Raw genomic sequence first — 21,911 nt, 5'->3', positions numbered from 1 at the left:
TATGATTTAGCAGAAATACTGTATTTAGCACAAGTACCAAAAAGTAGCAGAAATACTATGATTTAGCAGAAATACTATGATTGAGCAGAAGTACTAAGATGTAGTAAAAGTACTTTGATTTAACAGAAATACAATTATGGAGGAGTAATACTTTAAAATGGGAGAAATAGCCTAAAGGGAAGAGTATTTGTGCCATGGAGTGTTAACAAGAATGTGAGGTCCATATTAGAAAAGCTGGTAAAATCATAAAAGTTTGCAGAATTGTAATAAATGATGAATATGAATTACTGGTCTGTGACAGTGTATTAATTTGTAGTGAAAAAAACATGTTGACCAAGGTGGAATCGAACCCACGATCTTTGGCTTGCAGACCCGTGTCATTACCAACTGCGCCACTGGGAAAGAGAGCAGGCGCTTTGAAAAACAGGCTGATGAGGAGTCAGAATTAGATCGCGGTGAGAGACGAAATACGCCGTTTTTTGGAGTTACAAAACGTTGTGTAACTCAAAAAATAGGTGGACTAGAAGCATAATTATTGCACTGGGTGAATCAGCGGACTTTGGTGTACTTTGACTGCTATTTACATTGCTCTATGTACATCCGTCACTGAGATATGACGAGAGAGGAAACGGAAGACCTCAGATATGATTGGCTGGCTGGGAGGCCGTGCAGGCCGTGATCTGTATATTTGAATGTCTGAGTCCTCACAGAGGATTGGCTGCCTGGGGATCTGGCAGAAATATATAGAAATAGTATGATTAAGCATAAATACTACATTTAGCAGAAATACTATATTAAGCACAAATCCTTTAAAAAGCAGAAATAGTATATTAAGCACAAATCCTATAAAAAGCAGAAATACTATATTAAGCACAAATCCTATAAAAAGCAGAAATAGTATATTAAGCACAAATCCTATAAAAAGCAGAAATACTATATTTGGCACAAATCCTATTAAAAGCAGAAATAGTATGATTTAGCACAATAGTAATGAGTTAAACAGAAAAATCGGATAAGCAAAATGGACAGCTGAAAAAATGCTGAACATGCTGAGGGTCCCTCAAATATACTTGTTAAATGACAAAAATCAGCAAAAAAAAGTATATAACAGCCACACAATCAGAAATATGTACACATAAGGAAACACACATGCACAGAGAGAGACACACACAAGATCCAATTCAGTCAACCAGTCTAAATATATTGAATTTGAAGCTTAGAATGAGGTCATCCCATTGAAAGCCTTTCTCTCTCTCTCTGTCACACACACACACACACACACACATACACACACACACACACACACACACACACACACACACACACACACACACACAGAGAGAGAAGTAAGTTTCTAGCTCAGTCAAGCAGCCTTGGAGCTGCTGAATTTGAATCCACCAATCAGAGAGCCTGTGCACTTTTTCCCGCCAAAACAGGTGCACGCAGCACAGAGAGACACAGGATTTTTGCAGTCTATTTCTCATAATGACAACTCCCCTCAAACAAATGACCATAATTTCCTAACCGTAGGGGCTAGAACGGTCATTCTTACACCGTTTTGTTCAGAAGAGATGGGGGAATCTTAAAGTGTTGACAATTTATCATTAAAATATGAATTATTAAAGATAATTGACTTCTAATGCACCATAACTGAGTAGAGCAAAGCAAAAACTGCCTTGACTTGCCCTCAAACAACGCTTTCTAACTCTAAATCTATTTGGAGTATCAATATCATTCTTTCACCGTAAGAGACAGCAGGCTTTGGTGAACAATCATGGAAATTTTCAGGTCTCTGTGGAAATCCATTAAAAAGATATGACGAGAGAAAAAAGTGGTTCATTTCCAGAGTTTGAAATCTGAAGAAATCTGAGCGAAGGACAAATTTTCTACCCTCAAACAAGTCTAACTCATTTCAGAACGGTAATAGGTGAGAAAATAATTCTTGAATTGTGAGCGTCAGGAGTGTCTGAAGATATACTGGGACAAGCCTTATGTCTTAACTTTGCTTCGTTAAGGAGATATGACGATTCGAATATGCCTCTCATTACAGAAATCAAGCGGTGATTTTGAACAAGCTCTCCATTGACTTTCTATGGAGAGTTTTGTGACTTTGTGTTGGTCTGAGGAGATTTGCCAAAATTCTATAAATCCCACAACAATGATAGTGACATTTTCAGAAACCCAGCAAAAATACCTACGTTTTGATGTATAATTTGTGGAAGTTGAGTGAAAATTGAGCAAGTAGCAAGAAGTTGTTCGGACATGAAGAGAAGACTGCAAAACCTTCAGTGGCATACTGGAAGCCAAGTGCATAGCAACCATAACAACGCATGTATTTTGTGAAAAATCACAATTTTGCAACTGAAAACTTTAAGAGGCATAAAAGTAAAACGGTAAAAGATTTGAAAAAGCTGAATCATACCTGAATAGCCCAATAATTTGAGAACATTTTAAAGTTTGAATGGTTGTTCTACGTGAAAATATGAGGAAGTAGTTAAGTTTCAGAAACAAGCAAATTTTAGCAGAATTGCAGAAGTTTCCCATTCATTTAAATGGGACAAATTAAGCTTAATATTTTAAAAAGTATAATAGTGAAAAATACCAAAAGACATAGCAGGAATTAGCAGAAATAGCAGAATATTTTAAAATTTGAACGGTGAAAATCGGCTGAAAATTGTGGAAGTAGTTAAGTGCCAAAAAGTGTACGGAAGTCCCAAGAGGAACTCAATAGTGTGGATGCTTAAAGCATCCACACAATTATAGTTTTCAAGTGGCAAAAAAAGGACAGGTAGCAGTGTGAGAGAAAACCATCACCCAGCACTATGTCTGATCGTTTGTGTGTCCTGAGCACCGTCTAGTGGCCAAGAGGCGTCAGTTCCATGTTCTCTAAGCAGGACTTGCTGATTATACAATATTTGCATGCAGAGGCTTCGAGCAGCATTACATCACTGCCTCCCCCCCCCCCCCTCTCTTTTTTTTCCAAAACACAGCATCGCACTTGAAAGTGGCTTTTAAACAGTGTCTGGTTTCAGATGCAAGCAGGAAAAGATACTGATGTGAGTCATTGCAAGAATCTGTACAACAAGAATCAGCACAATAGAAGCCGACTTGCTGATCATCCACAGAAAGCAAACAAACAAACGAGAACATTATCAAAAGAAAAAATATATAAACATATGTCTGGTCTGCATAGGTAGATAACAAACAGATATATTTAAACAAAAACAAAAAAAGATATTTCAGTCATGCGTGAATCGTGCAAAGGCATGACATTTGTGAAAACTGCAAACCTCTAACTCCCTGTGCACAAGCATGGAAACTTTCACTACTGAAAGTCACACTTGGTGTCTGTGCCAAGCGCTAAACTGAAACTGTAAATACAAGCTGTAGATGTAGCAGTTGGGAAGTAGTGGGAGTCATTGGCGATTTCTATCAATAAAAACATTTCTTTTCTAAATGTCAGTGGTTGTGGTGGTTTAGCCTGAATATGCTGGTTGTGGCAAAGGTATGCAATGCAATCGCTTAACATGCTGTGAACTTTCTCTTTGTGTGTGCGTATGTGCGTACACCAGTGGATTACAAAAAAAAAGAAGAAGAAAAATCAAAAGAGAGGCAGATACAGAAAGCGAGAGTGGGCAGAGGAAGCATGATGTGACTCAAAGTAAGAAATCCTCTTCACCACAAACTGAATTACGCGTAGGCTTTCCCATGACTGGGGGTTCACCTGCTGAGGCCCTGCAAAAAAATAAAATACAATCAGTAGCTGGGACCCAGGCTGCTGTGTTGCTGAGGCAGCCGTACATCAAAAGCCGTGTCCTCTTTCTTGTGTTTTAAAGTCAGATGAGAAAGCAGAATGTTTCCCACACGACAACCAACTGTTATGATACTGTTTTCCAGAGGGTTAGCATGTGTGCTTAAGGCTGAATCTCTGAATACTTTAGTCAAGATAAAAAAAGAACAGGAAGTGAGAAACAGGAAGAATTAACAGCAAGGCAAGACTTTGTGTTCTCAGATTTCTGTTTTGTGGGCTCTTTTTTGTCGTATTTGCTTGTATGTGCATGTGTGTGTGTGTGTGTGTGTGTGTGTGTGTGTGTGTGTGTGTGTGTGTGTGTGTGTGTGTGTGTGTGTGTGTGTGTGTGTGTGTGTGAGCATGCCCAGGCTAAAGCTATGGTTTCCCGCCCTCACTCCACCAGGCAAAGCGCCAAAGCCATCAGGCAGTCATACGCCTACCATCAGCTGAGGAGTTGCACAGCAGTCTCATTTCTAATTATACACCCAACAACAGAGAGAGAGGGAGACGGAGAGCGAGCCACAGAGTGAGGGAGAGGGAGCGCGTGGAACATGGAGAGGAAGGATGATTACAAATGGAAGAGAAGCTAAAAGTGCCACTCGGCAGCAAACACAGGGTGAGCAAGTTCAGGTGTGAGAGACTGAGAGAGAGGGAGGGAGAGGCATGAAATCAGTCTGAGAAAGGTTAAGGGCTGACTGACTGGCTGAGCAGAGTGGGAGTGTAAAATGTAAAAGCGAGTAGGAGGGAAGAGAGAGAGAGAGAGGGGGGAGAAGAGAAAAGAAGAGAGGAGAAAGAAGAGAGGAGTGTGTGTCTAATAGACAGTCTGTTGAGCTTGTCTGGATGCCTCTGTTCACTCTGCTCCGTTTGGCTTTTTTCCTCCCCCAGCCTGCGAGGACGACACAAGACAGACAGGTGTGTGTGTGTGCGTGTGTGTGTGTGTGTGTGCGTGTGTGTTTGTGGAAAGTCGGCGCTCCTGTTGGACCTGAACATGGATGGATATTCTCTGTGAAGATGGATGCACAGGCAGACACAAATGGATGAATGGAAAAACATGCAAGTAAGTGTATCATCCTTAGATAATCTTTTTTTTGAAGGAGATGATTTTGTGCTCTGAATGCATGTCTGAGAAACTCTTTGCTTGAACTGGTTACAGAGGTTAAACCTGATTATATTCAGTTTCACAGAAAGAAAGCATCGAGCAAACTAAGCGCAATATTGCCACTACTGATATGCAAACAGTACTGACCTCGGCGCAGATTATCTCGACCATAAAGGCATCAAACACACTAAATGCTGCTGTGTATACATTTCATTTCCATAGATTAGCAACCTGTAGTGATCACGATCGCCTCATATGGTCACTGAGCATGGAGAAACTGTCATGAGCAGGCCTGTCGGACGCACGATCTGATTGTACCTGTGTAGGTCACTGTGAGTGAGTGGCCCACACCTCGATTCCATTTGAATTAATTTACATTCACACTGCAAGCGTTTAGCTGACAAATAGTTACCTATTTATGCGTCCTGATATAACGCCGGGTGCTCGCACAGGAATGTCGCTGTGTGGGTGTCGTCTGATACCACACGCGCACACAGATACGCGCACACATAACAGAGAAGCAGCTTTATGTCAGAGACGTGACTGTCAAGATGAGTGAAAGAAGTTCTTTCAGCGGCGGCGCTCAGCTTTGATGATGACATAATGAGATGAGCTTTGCATTGGCAGGCTGTAAAAGTCCTCTGCTGTCCTTTACCTCCCTGCATCACTTTATGCATATATATATATATATATGAAAGAGCATGTCTGCAGCGTCTTGAAACTGGTGTGTGTCTGGCCACAGACTGCTTATATTTAGCCCACCTCAGTGAGCTGACTCACAACTGTGCATGCACGTAAGAAGGATGATAGGGTTTCTGTAGGTGCTGGAGGGGGTTCTCTTCATTATGAGAAACATGCAAGCTTGGTCTGTGTGTTTAACATCCCTCTCACATTTAGTCACTTAACACACATATTTTCCTCATCATTGTTGACCGACCTTATTAACCTCAAAGTTTACTGTGTTACTGATAAAATCTAACCCCTGAGTTTACACCCACCACTAACATTTTGCTCTGCCTCGTCTCCGCTACACTCATGCCTCCACCAAGCACAGTGTACAGCACTTTGTAACCATAGTAACTTTTCCTTTCTTTCTTTTTTTTTTTTTTTTTACAAAGGAGCTGGTAGGTGTCCATCAAACTTAGCCCTGTCAATATGGCAATTGGTGGTTGGAAAGCTGTAATTTGAAGCTGATGGAGGAGTTTTTGTTCAGATGTGGAAGGATATTCACAGGCACTGATCTCACCATGTTGTACTTTTGCGGGAGGGGAGAGAGGGAAAGTTCTGTGAATTTTTCAGAGACAGGGGAAACACCAGAGTAAGAGAGACTCTACGAAGGCAAATTCAGTTATTTTCTCCAGCTTGACAACTTGTCTGTGGGGATATGAAGTGCATTAGTAACTGTTTCTCCTGCTGTTCAGATTGTGGCGACCTTGGATCGGCGACAGTTGCCAAGAGACTAATGGAGCCCGTGTCACATGATCACAACGCCACCTGTAGTTCTTCGGGAGTGTCGGTGTGAGTGACGATCAGCTCGAGCCCATGAGCTTCACAACAAACTCGGCTCTGGTCCCGGGTAGGGACAGCCTCCCGCTCAAGAAGAGGGACCAAAGACCAAGCTCGCCACTTCAGCAGCAGCAGCAACAGCAGTGCGATGCTGCAAACTTTAAGGCGCCATACCCTTACAAGAGCCACACCGAACTCACCACAAAGCACACTGGCCCATTCCAGCCCGTGCCGAGACGGGTTACTGCCCTGTACCAGCCCTGGATGCACACACCCACACCTAACAGGTCCAAACCGCAGATTCTTTCTGCATTCAGGGAGCATCATGGCTGGGCAGAGTGGAGAGAGTTCAACCCCTTGCACCCTGGATGGGACTTTCCTAACCACTATCAGCACCAAAGCCACATATCTGGCACACCTGCACTCCACCCAGGCCATCCGTACTATCCTTCCAGATTCAACGCTGTCTCCCTGGAGGGTTTCCACAGAGCGAGTGGAGCGTACAGCTGGGAGAAGCACAAGACTTCAAGAGAGAAGAGTTTGAGCGCAGAGAGGCAGACCTACAGCAGGCATAAAGGTCCATACATGAGGAGAGGAGAGAGAAAAACAGAGTATTTTCCCAGGGTCGAAAGGGCAAGTACTTCACCTTTGAGCACAAGCCTACCTCACTCTCCCCGTGAGAACCCCAAACTTCGACCTGATTTGTCGCACAGATCAACAAAGGCTGCCTCTATTTCAGGACATTCCGTCATGCAAGTTTCCCCAAACAACTCCAAAAGCGCTGGCGGCTTCACGAAGGAGGACGCTTCCACGAGGCCCTCCTCTGAGCATGTTTCCTCCTCCACCGCCTCTCCTAACAGTTTCCCCTGGCTCCTCCCTCACTTTGTGGCCGGTTCTCTGATTGAGCTCAGGGATGGGCGGCTGAGGAGGGTAGAGCACCTGCAAACTGAAGACTTCCTGCTTGGCTCACTGGCCTGTCCAGACCTGCGCCTGAGCTGCTGCACGGTGCAGAGTATCTCCCCTTCAACTTCCTCGTCCTCAATCTCCCGCCTCCTCATCATGCTTCATGACCAGCAGAGCCAGGTGAAAGAAATTCCCACTGTGGTGTTAATATTCATAGCACACATTATTGTTACTATTCTTTTAACGTAGTATTCCCACCAAAAAGAGCATCTGGATCTTGTGGTTAGATGGTGTAAAAAACATTAATTTATTGACTTCTGCTCAAAAGCTCTAAACCATTATTTTATTTTTTATGGTATTTATGATGCTTTTTAGCCGCTATTCTCAGACCTAATGGTATTTACAATCCAGAACAGCTGCTATCCTTACACCAGACATACATTAGAGTACATTCCTGTGTTACCTGGTTACATGCATCACTGTCTTCCTAAACACACTCACGTACATAAAAGATAATAACTGAACTTAGTGAAATTTTTAAATGGCAAATTCAAATGCATGAATAGCTTGAATTAAAGGTGTAATGCATGTGCATCCCAAGCTTATCCTCCATGCCATGGCGCTCCATTATCGCCAAGAAAACTGTTAGCAACACCTTGAGTGCGCTGTGGGATTTGCAATAAAATACTACAGGCTGTGAAAAATACTAGCATAGAAAGCTTGTATTAATCTGAAGCTGAAAATAGTCAGGAGCATTTGCACTTCCTGTATCTGTGTCTTCTGCAAAACACTGCAGCAGCCAGCTGTTTTGGGAAATAAAGCAGCTTTTTTATAAGATGGAGCTGTATGTCTGTTGCTATTTTTGTGGCTGCCTTCAGTAGTAATTTTAAGGCCAAAGGAGAGTGCTGCAAACAGGGAAATGATCTGAGTTTGTTGGCAGTTAAGAAAAGAAGATATCCAGTAAGATCTGCCTCATGCCTGAAAGCCATTTTTTCTTTAGGTTCTGCAATGTTTAGCACAAGATGAAGAAAAATCTATAATTGGGTCAATTAAAAGGTGTGTACTTACCTGCAGAAAATTCAATCAGTATATTCTTGCTTTTAAACCTGATGGTGTAACAAGTGAATTTTTGTATGCATAAAAACCTGAAATCCATGTGTACTGTTAATTCTATCTCCTTGCTGTTACATGAACTATGAATAGATCCACCATAATGGAACAACACCACCCTCTAGTGAGCAAACGTCTAAGCCGTGCTTGTCTCACAGCTTCCTCTGTATGCATCTGTCTGCCTCCTGCAGGAGCTGGTGGATGTGTATGTGGAGTACCCGTTCTTCGTGCGTGGGCGCGGCTGGTCTTCCTGCAGCCCTCAGAGGACTGCCCGCATCTGCGGCCTGCAGTGCCACCAGCTCAGCGTAGGGGATGTCTGCCTGGCTCTCACACCTGTATTAGCTCCCCAGGCTCCACAGCCAGCCACATCGGAGCCAAAAACCTCACCCGAGAAGTTAGAAGAGGAAGGGTGTGAGCCCCTAAAAGCAACACATCCACAATCTGGCCCGAGCACACTGCTTCCCACAAGGCCAGGGGAACAAGCACTGGAGCCGAAGAGGGGCGCAGAGGCGGTCCGCAGGAGGCACTTCTCAGCCCCTGAGCTGAGAGGTCCAGGAACTAATTGCATGTAGTGAACAGTGGCTGTTTCATTTGCAGGGAGCTAGCTGGTTGCTTTTCAGCTCTTTTCTAATCAGCCTGTATTTACTGTCATTCTACCTCCTGAATCATATTTCTGTGCTTGACTGTCGGTATGATGATTGTATCTAAGGAGGAACCGCTTAAAGAGGAAAGATTAACTCTCAGGATCCCCCGGAGGTGTGATAACACATGCTGTATTTGTCAAGGTTAGTCAGGGATCACACGCTGACAACATGAATCGTGTCAGAGCTCGACATTGCATCTGCTGTAAGCCTACACAAAGTCTGCAGCAGCACATAATTCAGATCTTATACGCAAGAACTCAGGCTATGTGACACGTTTTCTTTTTGAAATGTAGAACCAAAGTGTAAAATTTGTGTTGCCACATAAAACCGCTTCAGTAACAATGCGTTTGAGGGAAATCCTGTTAGTTCAAAGGACAGCGTGTTTGAGTTTTTGGCTCTGATGTAAGTGTTCATATTATTATTTCTAGCAGTTCTGACTAAATCAGCCCACGTTCCTTGAAAAGCACAAAAAAATACTCCCTCAGGTCTTCGCTGCTCATGATAGTTTCTCTCTTTCCTGCCTGGTATTATGTAAGAGTTCTTTGTGATCACAAAAGGAAACTTCGCTCCGAATTGGAAACTGGATACTTTAACCAATTTGACAATTTCAGATTTACAACGAACGGGATTTTTTTCGCTACATGAGAAGGATTTCATTTTACGCTTCTACCTCTATTTCTTCGATAACAGGTCTAACCTGTGCTTTTAAAAGCGTGGGCTGTGATGTGTGAGTGTAATATGCTACGTTAGAGGCACAAAGCTTCTCGGTGATGTCGGTATAAATGCCTTTTTTTTAAATGCCTGGATATATTGTATTGTGCATATGCTGTGCTTTCTTTTTTGTACTGATGCTCCTTTTTGAATGTGTCCCACTGTTAAGAGTGGGCATGAAAAAGACTGGAAAGTGTGCGTGTACACGGCTCGCCTAACAGTTCATTTTAAGTGAATAGGATGATCTTTAAATGTAGAGTTAATAATAATAATGGCAGAGTTATTGGACACAAGGTGCTGTAGGTGAAGCAAAGCTGAAGAAATAAATATTCCATGTGTTAACTGTGCAGCCCATTCAGTACTTACAGAGGCGTTGTTTACAAGCCAAACATGCGAATAATACTTCTGCTGAGAAAATGTTTGAGGAAAAAAAAAAAAAAGGAAATCTTGGTTAGACTTTCTTAATGCGATAAAATATACAGTCCGGCTGCAGCTCTGCTCTGACACCAGACAAAGTGTGGATAGAGCAGATGGAGGAGTGATGTTGGATTTCGTAGCAGGTCGTGTGGATTGAACAGGTTAGCAGTCAGAGCCTTCATTGACCAGCCTTGTTCCAGGTCAGCCCACTGATTCTCAACCAGACTGGGATCTAGGGAATCTGCTGTGATGCTTAAGCGTTTTCCTGAGTGATTTGTCCTGCTGAGCGAGGCCTGCGACAATGTTCAGGTGGGTGGCACGTTCACACGATTCCCAGCAGAACATTTCATTATGAAAACACAGTTAAATGCTTTTTACTTCACCTGCGAGTGGGTTTAATATTTTGGCAAATCTCTGAACAACTGCAATGTTTATGAATCTATCCCACTGGCATTACCTCACTGCCTTCATTTCTCTCATCTAAACACAGGTTCATCCAAAAACGATGGTGAGCGGCTTCAAGAGGAAGATTTACAGTTTTATGAGCTGTAAAGTCTGTTTTAATTAAATTACCACAAAAGACAAAACTCTTTATTCTTATTTTAAAAAGAATTCAAATAGAGATGTTTGTTGCATGTATGATAGCGCACACCACTGCCAGTACTTTTTACAGGTTCCTTCTGAGCTTATGAAACTTCTGCACACTGCTCGAAGTCCTTTCGATGCAGTCTCTCTAGTTTCACACAAAGGTATATAAAAAAAATTAAATCCATAAAATCCCTTTTTGTGACCAGTAGCTCTATTTGGGCTGTGGTAGTGGTTAAAGCTGGCTCAGCTGCTGGTCATATAAAAAAATTAAAAAAACAGACCCCCAGAATAAAGCTCTGTGGCAAGAGCTCTCCGGTGACCAGTCAGTTAATCGTCGCTCTGATTCCGCCTTTCTTCAGCATCTCTCTGGATTTGTACGCGTCACAGATGGGAATATGAGTAGTCAGTGACAGCCACAAGCTCTGACCACCATGTTGCGGTATTTCTTGAGAATGACGTTCGAGCTGTCGTCGAAGTAGAGCACAGAGATGCCGTGGAGCTGTGTTGGGGCACAGCAGGCTTTGGGCACCGTCTCTGGGTTGATAAAGTGCACCTGTGGCACAGAAGAAATACAAAATATATCCTCAGGGAGAGCAGAGGCTACAGAGGAAATGCCTTTAATCAGGGATCGTTTGAGGCTTACCAGAGTTTGCACAATAGCGTGATTGGTGGCATTCATGTAGGAGTTCAGAGGAAAAGCACATTCTCCCTCACAGTAATATGCTGCGTAGCCCTCTGGTGCTATGATCCAGTCCTGGTCAGAGGTTTTTTAAGTGTTTGTTAATTGTCACTTTTGAAGAAATGCTTTCAAAAAAGTGTTGATAAATTTTAGTTTTTACCTGCCATCCCAAATCCTTGAAGCTGACATACAGCTCGTGCTTTTTACATCCTTCTTTAGAGATGCCGATATTGGCTGAAAACAAAAGCAAATATCAGTTAACAGGTTCTTAAAGCTCCTGAAATGACTCCGCTCATGAGTGACATTTTAACTCTTTAGACGCCTACGAGGAGTAACCTTTGCATTCCTTTTTTGAACTGAGTGGTTTCTGTTATATTTCAGGCCTGTTTTCAGAACAAAATGACTGAGTGTGTATCAGATGTTAGTCAGGGTGAGCTCTACCTATACAGCTTATTACTGCTGCCCCTGGAAAAATGTCAAATCACGTCTTTATTGACATTGAGCTGTCAAAACTCATCATTAAGGGTACAAGGGAGGTCGTCTTCATCTGGGAAAAGAGGGTTTAGGGGTTCAGTAACCTGTTGCAGCTTCCACTGCCCTCAGTGCATCTTGAACAGTCCTCTGGGGTTTAGAGCGGCTTGACTGGCGCCCCTTTTGGCCATTGGCTGAACGAACGCTGCGGAGTCGCACCTCATTGGTTTTGAAGAAGACAACCAGGAATGGCTGCTTGTCCTGAGGCCCACTGCCCACTACCACTCCAGCTAACTGGGGGTTTCTCTTCTGACCTGCAGAAATCAATTATTTATTGATTTATTTAATATTACTACCATGGATCACACTCCATTTTTCAGTTTTGTAGAATCAATTTTGGATAATCACTGACCATGACTGTCCTCAAGAACCAAGTGCAAGCCAAGATTATGCTCAGGGTTGACCAGCCACAGGTTACTCGTGGTGGTCAGGTCAAAGACCAACCATCCCTCTTCTGAAGCCAGAACTTCTCGCCGGTCCAGCAGGAACAGCTCCAAGTCACTGAGGACAGAATGAAATGTAAACACACTCGAGGGATTTCAGTGCAGAAAAGCTCCAAGTGCAAAGTAAAATCTTTCCCGGGCGGACTCAGTTGATCGACTTTTCCACAGAACACAACTTAAAATGCAGTGAAACCCCACCATGATGGGTTGTTTTTCACTGCAAATGGATTTCATTCCTCGGTGAAATTTATGGAACCCGTGGACGTTTTTGAAAATACAAACACATCTAAAGGAATGTGGTATGCTTGGGAAAATGTTTGGCTTTCAGTATTTAATACACCACAAATGTCAAAAGCATATGTGAGATCCTGTATGACTTAGAGTGCAGAAGTACTGGACCACTTGTTATGTTTTTGTTTTGTTTAAGCTCACTATACCAGTACAGTGGAGCTGAAGTTCACCAGTTACAGTGAGGTTAAAGTGCTAAGCTTCAGCAATGTGTTTGAGGGTAAACCCACGATGGAGACGGATCAGAGAAACTGTACCAGTCAATGGTTAGAGACTCGAGTTTAATCTAAGTGGACACATTTCATTTGCTGAAGTCCAAGCTGAAGGGAAAAATTCATTGCAGCAGTGTGTGTGTGTGTGTGTGTGTGTGTGTGTGTGTGTGTGTGTGTGTGTGTGTGTGTGTGGTTTTATCACTCCTTTAACAGCACAGCGTTTTATATGATGCTGACATTTCCAGGAAATAAATGCAAAGTGGAAGCGAATGAAACGGTTCTAATTTAAAATGTAAAAGCATCACCTCAGTTAAATTCCCTGACAGCTACCCCTCTAAATCATGCAGTCCTCCCACTTTGAATGTTATCAAAGCAGCACTTTAATGCTGATGTGTGTCCGCTTAGGGGCAGATCTCAACAGAGAATTGCTTTGTTTATAGTCTGAGTTTCAGACGTCTGTCTTTTGTCCTGCTGCCTGCTCGTCTGTGTGGAGTGGCTTTTGTGTGTCTGAATGACAATGGTGCTGCCGGCAGCCCCACTCTCACAGATAAAACACTTTAATCTACACCTACTGGCTGGCACATGACCCCTTTTTATCCAAACCCATGATTTTAAATCATTGCTGACCGGCTTTAATTCAGCTGATACAATAGGACCAGTGAAATACACCGACGGGGTGGTGCTGTGTGTTATCAGCCATCTTACAAGCTTCTGACCAAATATAAAAACCTAGTACGAGTTTCTTTGTAAATCCTGTCGTAATCATTTTTCTAATGACTGGTCCTCTGCAGTTGGATGTTTGTCATGTCTCTACACGTTTTCTTTAGAAAAGCTGTATTTGTTATGAATCTTTATCTTTAGTTTTAATTCGTTTTTATTAATTCGTTTTAATTATGAAGACTCAACATTAAGTTTTAGCTCCACAAATCTCAGAAAGAAATTGTTTGAGAGACTGACTTTTACAGTTTTGGCTTCTTTTTTGGGGGTCAGTCAAGAAACAAAATGTAGGTGTTGTTTGTGCCTGTGATCATTTCCATGAGTTTCTCTTTGGACTGAAATACAAACCTGGAGGGTTTTTTCCCCCCTTTATTAAATCTTAAATTGTGTCAGCAGGATTTCTAAAAGTTTCCATCATAAGGGTCTTAAAATCTGTGGATTTTCGATGGTTCCAAAAGTCTGATTTTATTTAAAATTGTGAAACCAAAATTTGAGCACCTTCTCAAAAGCAACAAATATGAAGAATATTAATGGAAATATTTTCAGATTCAAAACATTAATTTGGCATTGAAGGTATAAAAATGTAATGTAAATGTAAAAGAATCAGTAAATCAGGCATCTTATGACATACACCACATTATTTTATATTACACTGGTATCTATAATTTCTTATTGCTTTGCAAATTAATGTTTTGACACAATACCAGTATTCTCATTAGCAGCCTAAATAATAAATGTGATTTAATGGTTGTTATTGTAAAGTTTTGAGTTCTCAAAGCCAAAGAAATAACGACCTTAAAAAGATCCAATGAGGCCTCAGACAGTGAGAAAGCCTGATGTACATGTAAATAAAGTTTTTAAAAAAGATGACCAACTCTAGGAATTGCCAGTTACCGCAAGTTAATAAAAATTAATGCAATACACAGGAAAAGTATGCAGTTACATCAATGTATCAGAGGAAATCTTAATGTTGTAGTGAGTTTTAGTTTTTATCCACATGTGAAAAGCTTATTCTGGGGGATTTTATGTCATTTTTGCTTGAAAAAAATATCCAAATGATTAAGTTATCGAAATAAAAATGTTGAAACTGCTAATTTATTGATCAAATTATTATTTCAGGTCTAGCTCGCTGGTTAGTTTCAAAACATCTGTGTTAACAATGCAACACAAAACAAAACAGACTTTTCCCTGAGGTTAGAGGGAAGTTGGTGTGTAAATTCACCTGCGGCTTTCAACAAGGAAAATAAAAAGAAAGTTAAAAACATATCAGACACTGGCAGAGAAAACCCGGAGGCATGATGGAGAGATAACTGCGTAATAGAAAAACTGACGTGTTGATGGTTTGGTGTCATTTTGTAGCTTCAGCTGTGTGATATAAACACCGGTCTCCTGGGAGCTGATTTTCTCAGACAGCGTGAGAGTAAACCACTCTGAGAGAACCACTGTATTTCCGTAATTGACACTAATTTCTGTGTCAACAGTGGCAGTACTGACACGAACATCAGCACAAATAAGCTGTGGGGAAACGTAGCCCAACAACCCATTTTCTAAGAAAAACAAGTGTTTAGCCTGTTGAAATTCAGCAAGAGGACTCAAACCATGGAGTCGAGCTCAATGATCAGAGAAATAATGAATTCAAAAAAGAAGGGTTGACATATATGATAATATCAATTAAGAACAGAGAAAGGAGCAAATAAGAAACTCTCTTTACCCATTTGGAGGATCCTGCAGCACCTGGTAGAGACTCACTCTGAATGTTTTGTTCTCACTGTGCTCCTGGATGAGATCCTTGTAAATCCTGAACTCTGCTGCTGTGATGGCCTCTCCCTCTGGAATACGTGAAAGGTCAAAGCGAAACTCTGTAGCATGGCGCTGGAGGAGAAGATCTTGATCCTGATCAACTACAAGACGACAACGAACAGACAAACCTGAAGAGCAGGTGGTGGCTTTGATGTGCTTTAAAAAGGATTATCCCCCTTATAGACCATCTGGTTACAACATTGCCATAATAAACGGTTTATTGTTTTCTCCCAGAGGCACACACACACACACAAACACACAAGGTGAAAAAAAAACCCTTTTGACCTTCAAAAAGAAAGTTTGCACAGACACTGAAAAGGCACTAAGGCAAACCACTTAGTGCAATCAGATGGTAAAGCAACTGTGGTCTCTCAAAACATTCAGTCAGTTCTCTGATGTGTGTTGCTCTGCCCGCAGCTCGGAAGCACTCGGGTTGAAATAGGAAAAATCCTGCTGCCATGAGTAAAATGACTGATCTAAACATCACTTTAGCCAAGTTTGCCATACAGGCCAATGTGAAGGAAAGGAAGAAAAAAAATACTCATGGCTCAGTTTGGCTCCCTGTTTAAATTGCACACATGTGCTGACCACAAGAAAAGCCCAGTTAAGGCGCAGCCCGGAAAACCACAGCAGCTAGTGTACTTTTACAAACACGCTCACATAAAGCATAGAGAGGCACACAAATTCACATGTGCCATTACACCCAGTGTCTGTGCCCATTACAGCCCCCTGATCGTTTTGCAATACGTCGCCATCCGGTGAGTTCAGCCTGACTGTAGGAGAAAGTGGAGCAGCAGTAGCTGGTGACACTGCGAGGTTTCCGCCCAGTCCTGAGCCGGCTGAAGCTCTCCAACACTCAGAGTTTCCAGGAAAAAAAAAAAAAATGAATAGTGGTTAGAAAGACCCTGAAGCTTCCTGGAGCTTGCCAGTGTCATGTTTTTACAGCATTAGTCAACATGCTTGTCCTTGGAAACAGCAGAGCAGCCAGGGTCTCTGCTGAAGGTGTGCAGCAGAGGGGAGCAGCGATTAGCCATGTTAAACACATCCTGCTCACTGGTACACACTACATCACCAGCAATGACATCATCCTGTACTCCAACTGATGGAGCACACTATTGTTTAAAAAACAAAAAAAACAAAACAAAAACAAAAAAAACATCCATCCTTACAAGATCTCGATTGCTAGAAACTTTTTTTTTTTCATGGCACTGCAGAGCTCTCTCACACATGCTTTGACTCACAGACGTCTACAAACACTTAGCGCAGAAACACACGCACAAGCCGCTCATCGTTAAGAGCAGTGCATTCTGAACCCTGCTAGTCATTTGTTTGACCGCAATTAAATGCTGGAAGGGAGAGAGGGGTGATTTTATGAAAGCAATAATTGCTTGTAAGGACTTGGTGTGTTTACGTTAGGGACCATTAGCTGCAGAGATCAGACCTCAGATATGCAAACTTCCCTCTGGGAGGCATTTCAACACTTTGGATTACCCCTAACGCTAAAGGGCCACATAGCTGCAGAGCCACTATTAACCTATTGCAATTTTTGTAGTAAGTGTCTTCTTCACAGCATGGGAGTTTAAAGATGGATCACAAATCTGCACTAAAAAAAACAAACAAACAGGATATGCAACTTAGTCTATTAATTTCAGAAACATTTTATCTTTAGTTTAAATAAAAGGTGATGACAAATAAAATATTTAATTTCCTTCGAGATCCATGAATCCATGACCTTTATGTTTAACAACCCTGAAAGAGAACTATCAAAGACAAAGAAGAGAAAGCCTTTTCATAAATCTGCTTTAACACGTAAAAGAGAAGCCACACACACAAACACACAAGGCAGTAATACATTTCAGAGTGGAAAAAAATTATCTTAATGGAATTTTGTTTTTTTTGTTCAATCGGCTTAGCAGAACAAGCACATGTCTTCCTGCTTGTTCTCGAAAAACACAATAATCCATCTGTTCTTCAGTCGTTCCTCCCGCTACAAGAGTTTCTTGCATCTTATCTAAACATGGTGACATTTCTGTGCAAAAAAAAAGCCTGTTCTCATGCTCTGCAGGTGTGCTGTGGTCAATGCAAAAAAGAAAGAAAAAAAGAGAAAGCATATTGGATGAGTGTGTACACATGTCAGGGGAAAGACCGCAGAAGTGGTAAACAAGGAGTCAAGATGAGGAGCAGAGAAATGCAGAACAGTATAAAGACAGTGAAAATGTGCAGAGCACAATAGCTGCCTTTTATAGTGACAGTAAGCATGTTTATATGTTGCACCTGTGAATCGCATTATAAATCTTTACCCATCTCTCTAACACGACTCACATCACTTACAGACACTGATTAGATTGGCCGGATTTATATAAAAGGATAAAATTAGTTGCAGCAGCTCTCCGTCATATTGGAAGCTGCGGTCTTTGGAAGGGAAATACCGTAATCCAGTTCACTCTTGAAGCAATCATCGAGAGACCACCAAGATAGAGTCACTTTAGCACGATGTGGGAGCCTGCACAAGAGGCTGTGGTGAGCCTGACAGCAAAATAATACACACTCATTGTTTCTTTCTCTGTCCCCCCCTCTCACTGCTCTTTAAAATCAAAGTTCTCAAATGTGAAACCACACAAATCTGCTGTTGGTTTTCAGAAACAGCTTTCCAGATCTCATTAGCTAAGGACTGTCAGTTAAAAGTTCAGGACTGAGGACATAAAATGTTATGTTTGAGATTTTCTTGTGGTCTCCAAATGTTTTGTATTAACTACATCTTTATGTGCTCATTGGAAAAGAAATAACTCTAATAGGCCCTGTTATATAAAGCTTCAGTTCGATACCACTGACAACCAATCAGAAAGGGAGGTTAATGATTTCTTGGAGACATATTTCAGGTGACCAAACCCCACTCTCTGCACATTGACCTAAATAACACTGTGCAAGCCCAAAGATCAGAGCTGGTTTGGGATGTAACCACACACTCAAACAGCATGTGGTCTGCTGATTTCCCATAGTAATATTGGAGCTTCCACACAATCTCCATGGAAAACAAAGCAGGATTTGCCTTTTATAAATTCAGTAATGTCTGAATAAACCCAAGCTCCCACTGCCCTTCAAGCAAGCACGGAAGAATGCACGCACAGGCACCTGGAAGATTACTAAACCAATAACCATGCTTAGATGCAGTTTATATCTCGGTCTTCATCGACTCATCTCTCACTCCCTTGAACTTGAGAAATGCCTGTTCAATTTCTAGTCATGTGAAACTAAGCAATGCTAAAGCCTCTCCCTGAGAGCTTTGAAGGGGTTCTGGGGAAACCAGATACATACATGTTGTCATAACATTTACAGCTTGGAATGCATAATGCTTGATTTCAACTAAAGAAAGTCACCAAAAGTAAGAGTCAGAAACAACAGATTACAAAAGAAAAACGAGAGACAGACAGAAACATTTAATGCTGTCTGTTGTATTGCAGCTGCCGGAAACGAACTAAAAAAGAGAAAGGGCTCATTCTAAAACTGAATTCTGAGATGACTAAATCAAACCATCCACATAAACAAAGTTGGTTGGGTAACTTAGTCATTTGGATATGAAGGAGTTTCAGATGTGGATGAACGACGTGGACTTGGTGCATAAAAGTGATATAATCTTAGGGTACTTAAATATATATCTAAGCATGGAGGAGTTAGAGAAAACAGGTTAAATCAAATAATACAACGCTAAAAACCAAGTAAACACTTCCTGACTTCAAAAGTCGCACATGCTCTACTCACTGAGGTTGACAAAGCTCATCACCGTGTCTGCTTCTTCTAGGAATCGGCTGTCCTGTGGGGTCACCAGTGGGGAGGTCTGCGTTGGTAAAACGGTCTCGTAGTTTGAATACCTGTGCTGTTCTGGGTCTATACTAATAGTGTTATAGAGGTCCAGCATGAACATTGGGGCGGCATTGCTTTTGGTGTGCACGTGCGGACGCGGACGCTGCGGCAGCCCCAAGATCGACAGGATCTCCCGCTGCATCTCTCTGCGCTCCTGGCCCCTCAGTCGCCGCTGGATAAAGCTGGAGCGCACTTCATTGTCCACGGAGAAGTTGGAGAACGCGACCCGCGTGGCCAGCACTAAGTAACCCCACGACAGGAGGAACGGTATCTTTGCCAAGGCGCTTGTCAACATTATTTTAGCTCAGTTTTTACGCGCGCTTCGAATTAGTCGAAAGATAAAACTGGAGATGCTGTTTCGTCATAAAGATACCTCCTGCGTGTGGTTGACACCAAACACACTGCCACCTATCTACACCGAATATCATTCATTGATGATCTGCCGTTGCGCGTGGGTCTTCGGTGTGCCACAGCTGCCCGCTCGTCTTAATGGCAACTTGGGGATGGATCCTACTAAGGTCGGTGTGTCTGGGGAGGGGCAGGAGCAGTTCAGAATAAGAAAACGGGGGTGAGGGGCTGCTGTATTCTACAGTGAAGTGCTCTGTGTTAATCACACGGATGGGTGTGGGGTACCTACAGAGCGTCCTGTGTTTATGAATGCAGGGTCCAGTCAGACCATTGCATTGGTGGTAATCCCTTCTTACCTGACAGTCAGTCTTTGTGACCTCTTTCTGTGGTCATAGTTTTAGTAGGGGAGACCGGGGATAGTTGTAACATTTTTGACATTTCTGTCTGTAAATTGGAGCTCTTTTAAGGTAGTGGATTCAAAATGTAATGCAAAGTATTTACATGTCTCAACTATTAAATAGTGCAGCTATTTTCTCTGCAGCACAATTACCCATTGCATGGTATGGTCTCAAACACAAAGAGTGAAATGTTACAATTAACCCCATAGTCTGGGTTAGTTGTAACATATCCTGGGGTGAAATGTAACACAATGAAATAAGGGTACTAACAAAACATTAACATGTAATCTTTGTTTATTCAACACATGAATGCACTTAGAGCCATTTATGTAGCTGTGTGTGTGTGTGGGAGAATGCAGAAATCTAGCTTTTGAACATATTCCAACCCCCCAAAAAAGACAAGTTATGGAATTTTCTGCAACTGAATATTTCATTAATTTTGGTTGGTCTTCCTTGAGGTTGGCCTCATTGGCTCAGTGGGCATTATAACCTACAACTCTTGCACCAATTTTGAACACAACAATGAAGCTGGAAAAATGTAGTTGTTCACCAGCATCGCAATTCCATTACTTTTTATCATGGCTTACCTTGGTGTGGTTTGCAAAGTGCTTCAGAAAGATGAGGAAATCTGTTTCTTGCACCCATCCTGATTTATTTCCACTACCAGTACTTCCTACTGGTCCATCTCTGTCACAGTGGTCTGCATAATGTATGTGTGGGAACACAAACAGTGGAGGAATTGTGTTGCCAATGGCATTAACCGCATATACAAATGCGACCAGTGAACCTCTCTCTGCTGATGTCGTTGCCCCAACTTGTTTAATATAAGTTAAAGTAATAGTGTGGTAAGTTGTAACATCTGCATTATTGTTACAACTAACCCAGACTGTTGCAACTGACCCAGACTCCTATAGCCATGAACTAGCTAACATTACAGCCAACGGCTAAAACATTAGCACTAAAGACCTACACAGAATATATCCCCATAGACATACAAATAACACAATTTAAGTTTGATGAGTTTAACTGAAAAGCAAATAATGCTATTAGAAATTGAAATAAAGTAGAAAAACTTACTTTTTGCCATACAAATTACTTTTTTTCGTGTTAAATTGTCTGTGTTTGACAAAATGTGCTGATTTTTCACATGTGATAGCAGAACTGAATTGGGCATGCACAGGATGAGTCACATCATTTGAAACCTAGCCCTGACTGGAGAAATTGGAAGTGTTACAACTGACCCACGTTACAACTATCCCCGGTCTCCCCTACTTCAATGCCATGTCATGCTCACTGATGTGCAAACTAAACTATTTTACACGTTTTCACATTAGCGATCCGTACTACGAAGCAAGTGCAGCAGTCACCGACTCCGTTGTACTTATATGACTTAACTAAACCTAACAACCGTAATCACGATAAGGGCGGTAGTTATCAGCCCAGGTGTTCCGCATCAACCGCGTTTACATAAAGAGCGGTTTGGCGTCAGCTGACTAATCACAAACAAAGACAGATCTAGAGCTGCATATTTAACGCAAGGAGCAAAAACTGGGACGTTAGACGAGCATGAAGAATAATTTTTTTTTAAATAAAATTCAATAAAAGCGACAAAAGCCAAGAGGAAAGTTGGCAAAATCCCCCACTTTGTAATCAATACCATTACATTAAGTCACAAATAGAGCTAACTCAATAAAACCATTACATTATTTAATTGCTTGAATTTATTATTTTGCGTGTAATTTTCACCTGTTTATTTATTCCTTCTTATTTCTGAATTAGAAAAACAATTCAATCCTGAAGTACAGGATTAAAACCACGGACAGGTCAAGGTGATCTATTAGGCAAAGTACAATAGTCTGTCTGCAC

At 41.8% G+C, this 21,911-nt stretch overlaps 2 protein-coding genes across 3 annotated transcripts; one reads left to right on the top strand and one right to left on the bottom strand.

Annotated features, from left to right (window-relative positions):
* The first annotated feature begins 4,247 nt into the window (after nt 1-4,247).
* On the top strand, nt 4,248-9,850 carry LOC113022846 (uncharacterized). Of its 2 annotated transcripts, XM_026168721.1 has the most exons (4): nt 4,248-4,406; nt 4,676-4,847; nt 6,311-7,478; nt 8,600-9,850. In XM_026168721.1, exons 3-4 carry the CDS (start codon nt 6,432-6,434, stop codon nt 8,978-8,980), a joined length of 1,428 nt encoding a protein of 475 aa, XP_026024506.1. In that variant the 5' UTR covers nt 4,248-4,406; nt 4,676-4,847; nt 6,311-6,431; the 3' UTR covers nt 8,981-9,850. The 2 variants fall into 2 exon arrangements, with proteins under 2 accessions (XP_026024506.1, XP_026024507.1); XM_026168722.1 differs by lacking the exon at nt 4,248-4,406 and having other exon boundaries at nt 4,585-4,847.
* Nucleotides 9,851-10,756: 906 nt separating this feature from the next.
* bmp7b (bone morphogenetic protein 7b) lies at nt 10,757-19,947 on the bottom strand. Its single transcript, XM_026168731.1, has 7 exons — nt 19,198-19,947; nt 15,350-15,539; nt 12,331-12,479; nt 12,026-12,232; nt 11,608-11,681; nt 11,412-11,522; nt 10,757-11,321 (listed from the first exon to the last, which is right to left on the bottom strand). Exons 1-7 carry the CDS (start codon nt 19,592-19,594, stop codon nt 11,172-11,174), a joined length of 1,278 nt encoding a protein of 425 aa, XP_026024516.1. The 5' UTR covers nt 19,595-19,947; the 3' UTR covers nt 10,757-11,171.
* Nucleotides 19,948-21,911: the final 1,964 nt, after the last annotated feature.

Source organism: Astatotilapia calliptera, chromosome 5, assembly GCF_900246225.1.
Source record: "Astatotilapia calliptera chromosome 5, fAstCal1.2, whole genome shotgun sequence".
NCBI classification, from domain to species: Eukaryota; Metazoa; Chordata; class Actinopteri; order Cichliformes; family Cichlidae; genus Astatotilapia; species Astatotilapia calliptera.
The sequence above is the reverse complement of the archived record's forward strand: the minus strand, read 5'-3'. Positions and strand labels throughout refer to the sequence as shown.

What these genes read in the sequence shown, in the direction of transcription:
- LOC113022846 (XM_026168721.1), top strand. Translation starts at nt 6,432, where the DNA reads ATGAGCTTCACAACAAACTCGGCTCTGGTCCCGGGTAGGGACAGCCTC. An exon ending in TTCATGACCAGCAGAGCCAG is followed by an intron (nt 7,479 to 8,599) that starts GTGAAAGAAATT and finishes TGCCTCCTGCAG; the next exon opens with GAGCTGGTGGATGTGTATGT.
- bmp7b (XM_026168731.1), bottom strand. Translation starts at nt 19,594, where the DNA reads ATGTTGACAAGCGCCTTGGCAAAGATACCGTTCCTCCTGTCGTGGGGT. An exon ending in GGTTCTTGAGGACAGTCATG is followed by an intron (nt 12,233 to 12,330) that starts GTCAGTGATTAT and finishes TGATTTCTGCAG; the next exon opens with GTCAGAAGAGAAACCCCCAG. An exon ending in GGCAGTGGAAGCTGCAACAG is followed by an intron (nt 11,682 to 12,025) that starts GTTACTGAACCC and finishes TTTTGTTTTCAG; the next exon opens with CCAATATCGGCATCTCTAAA.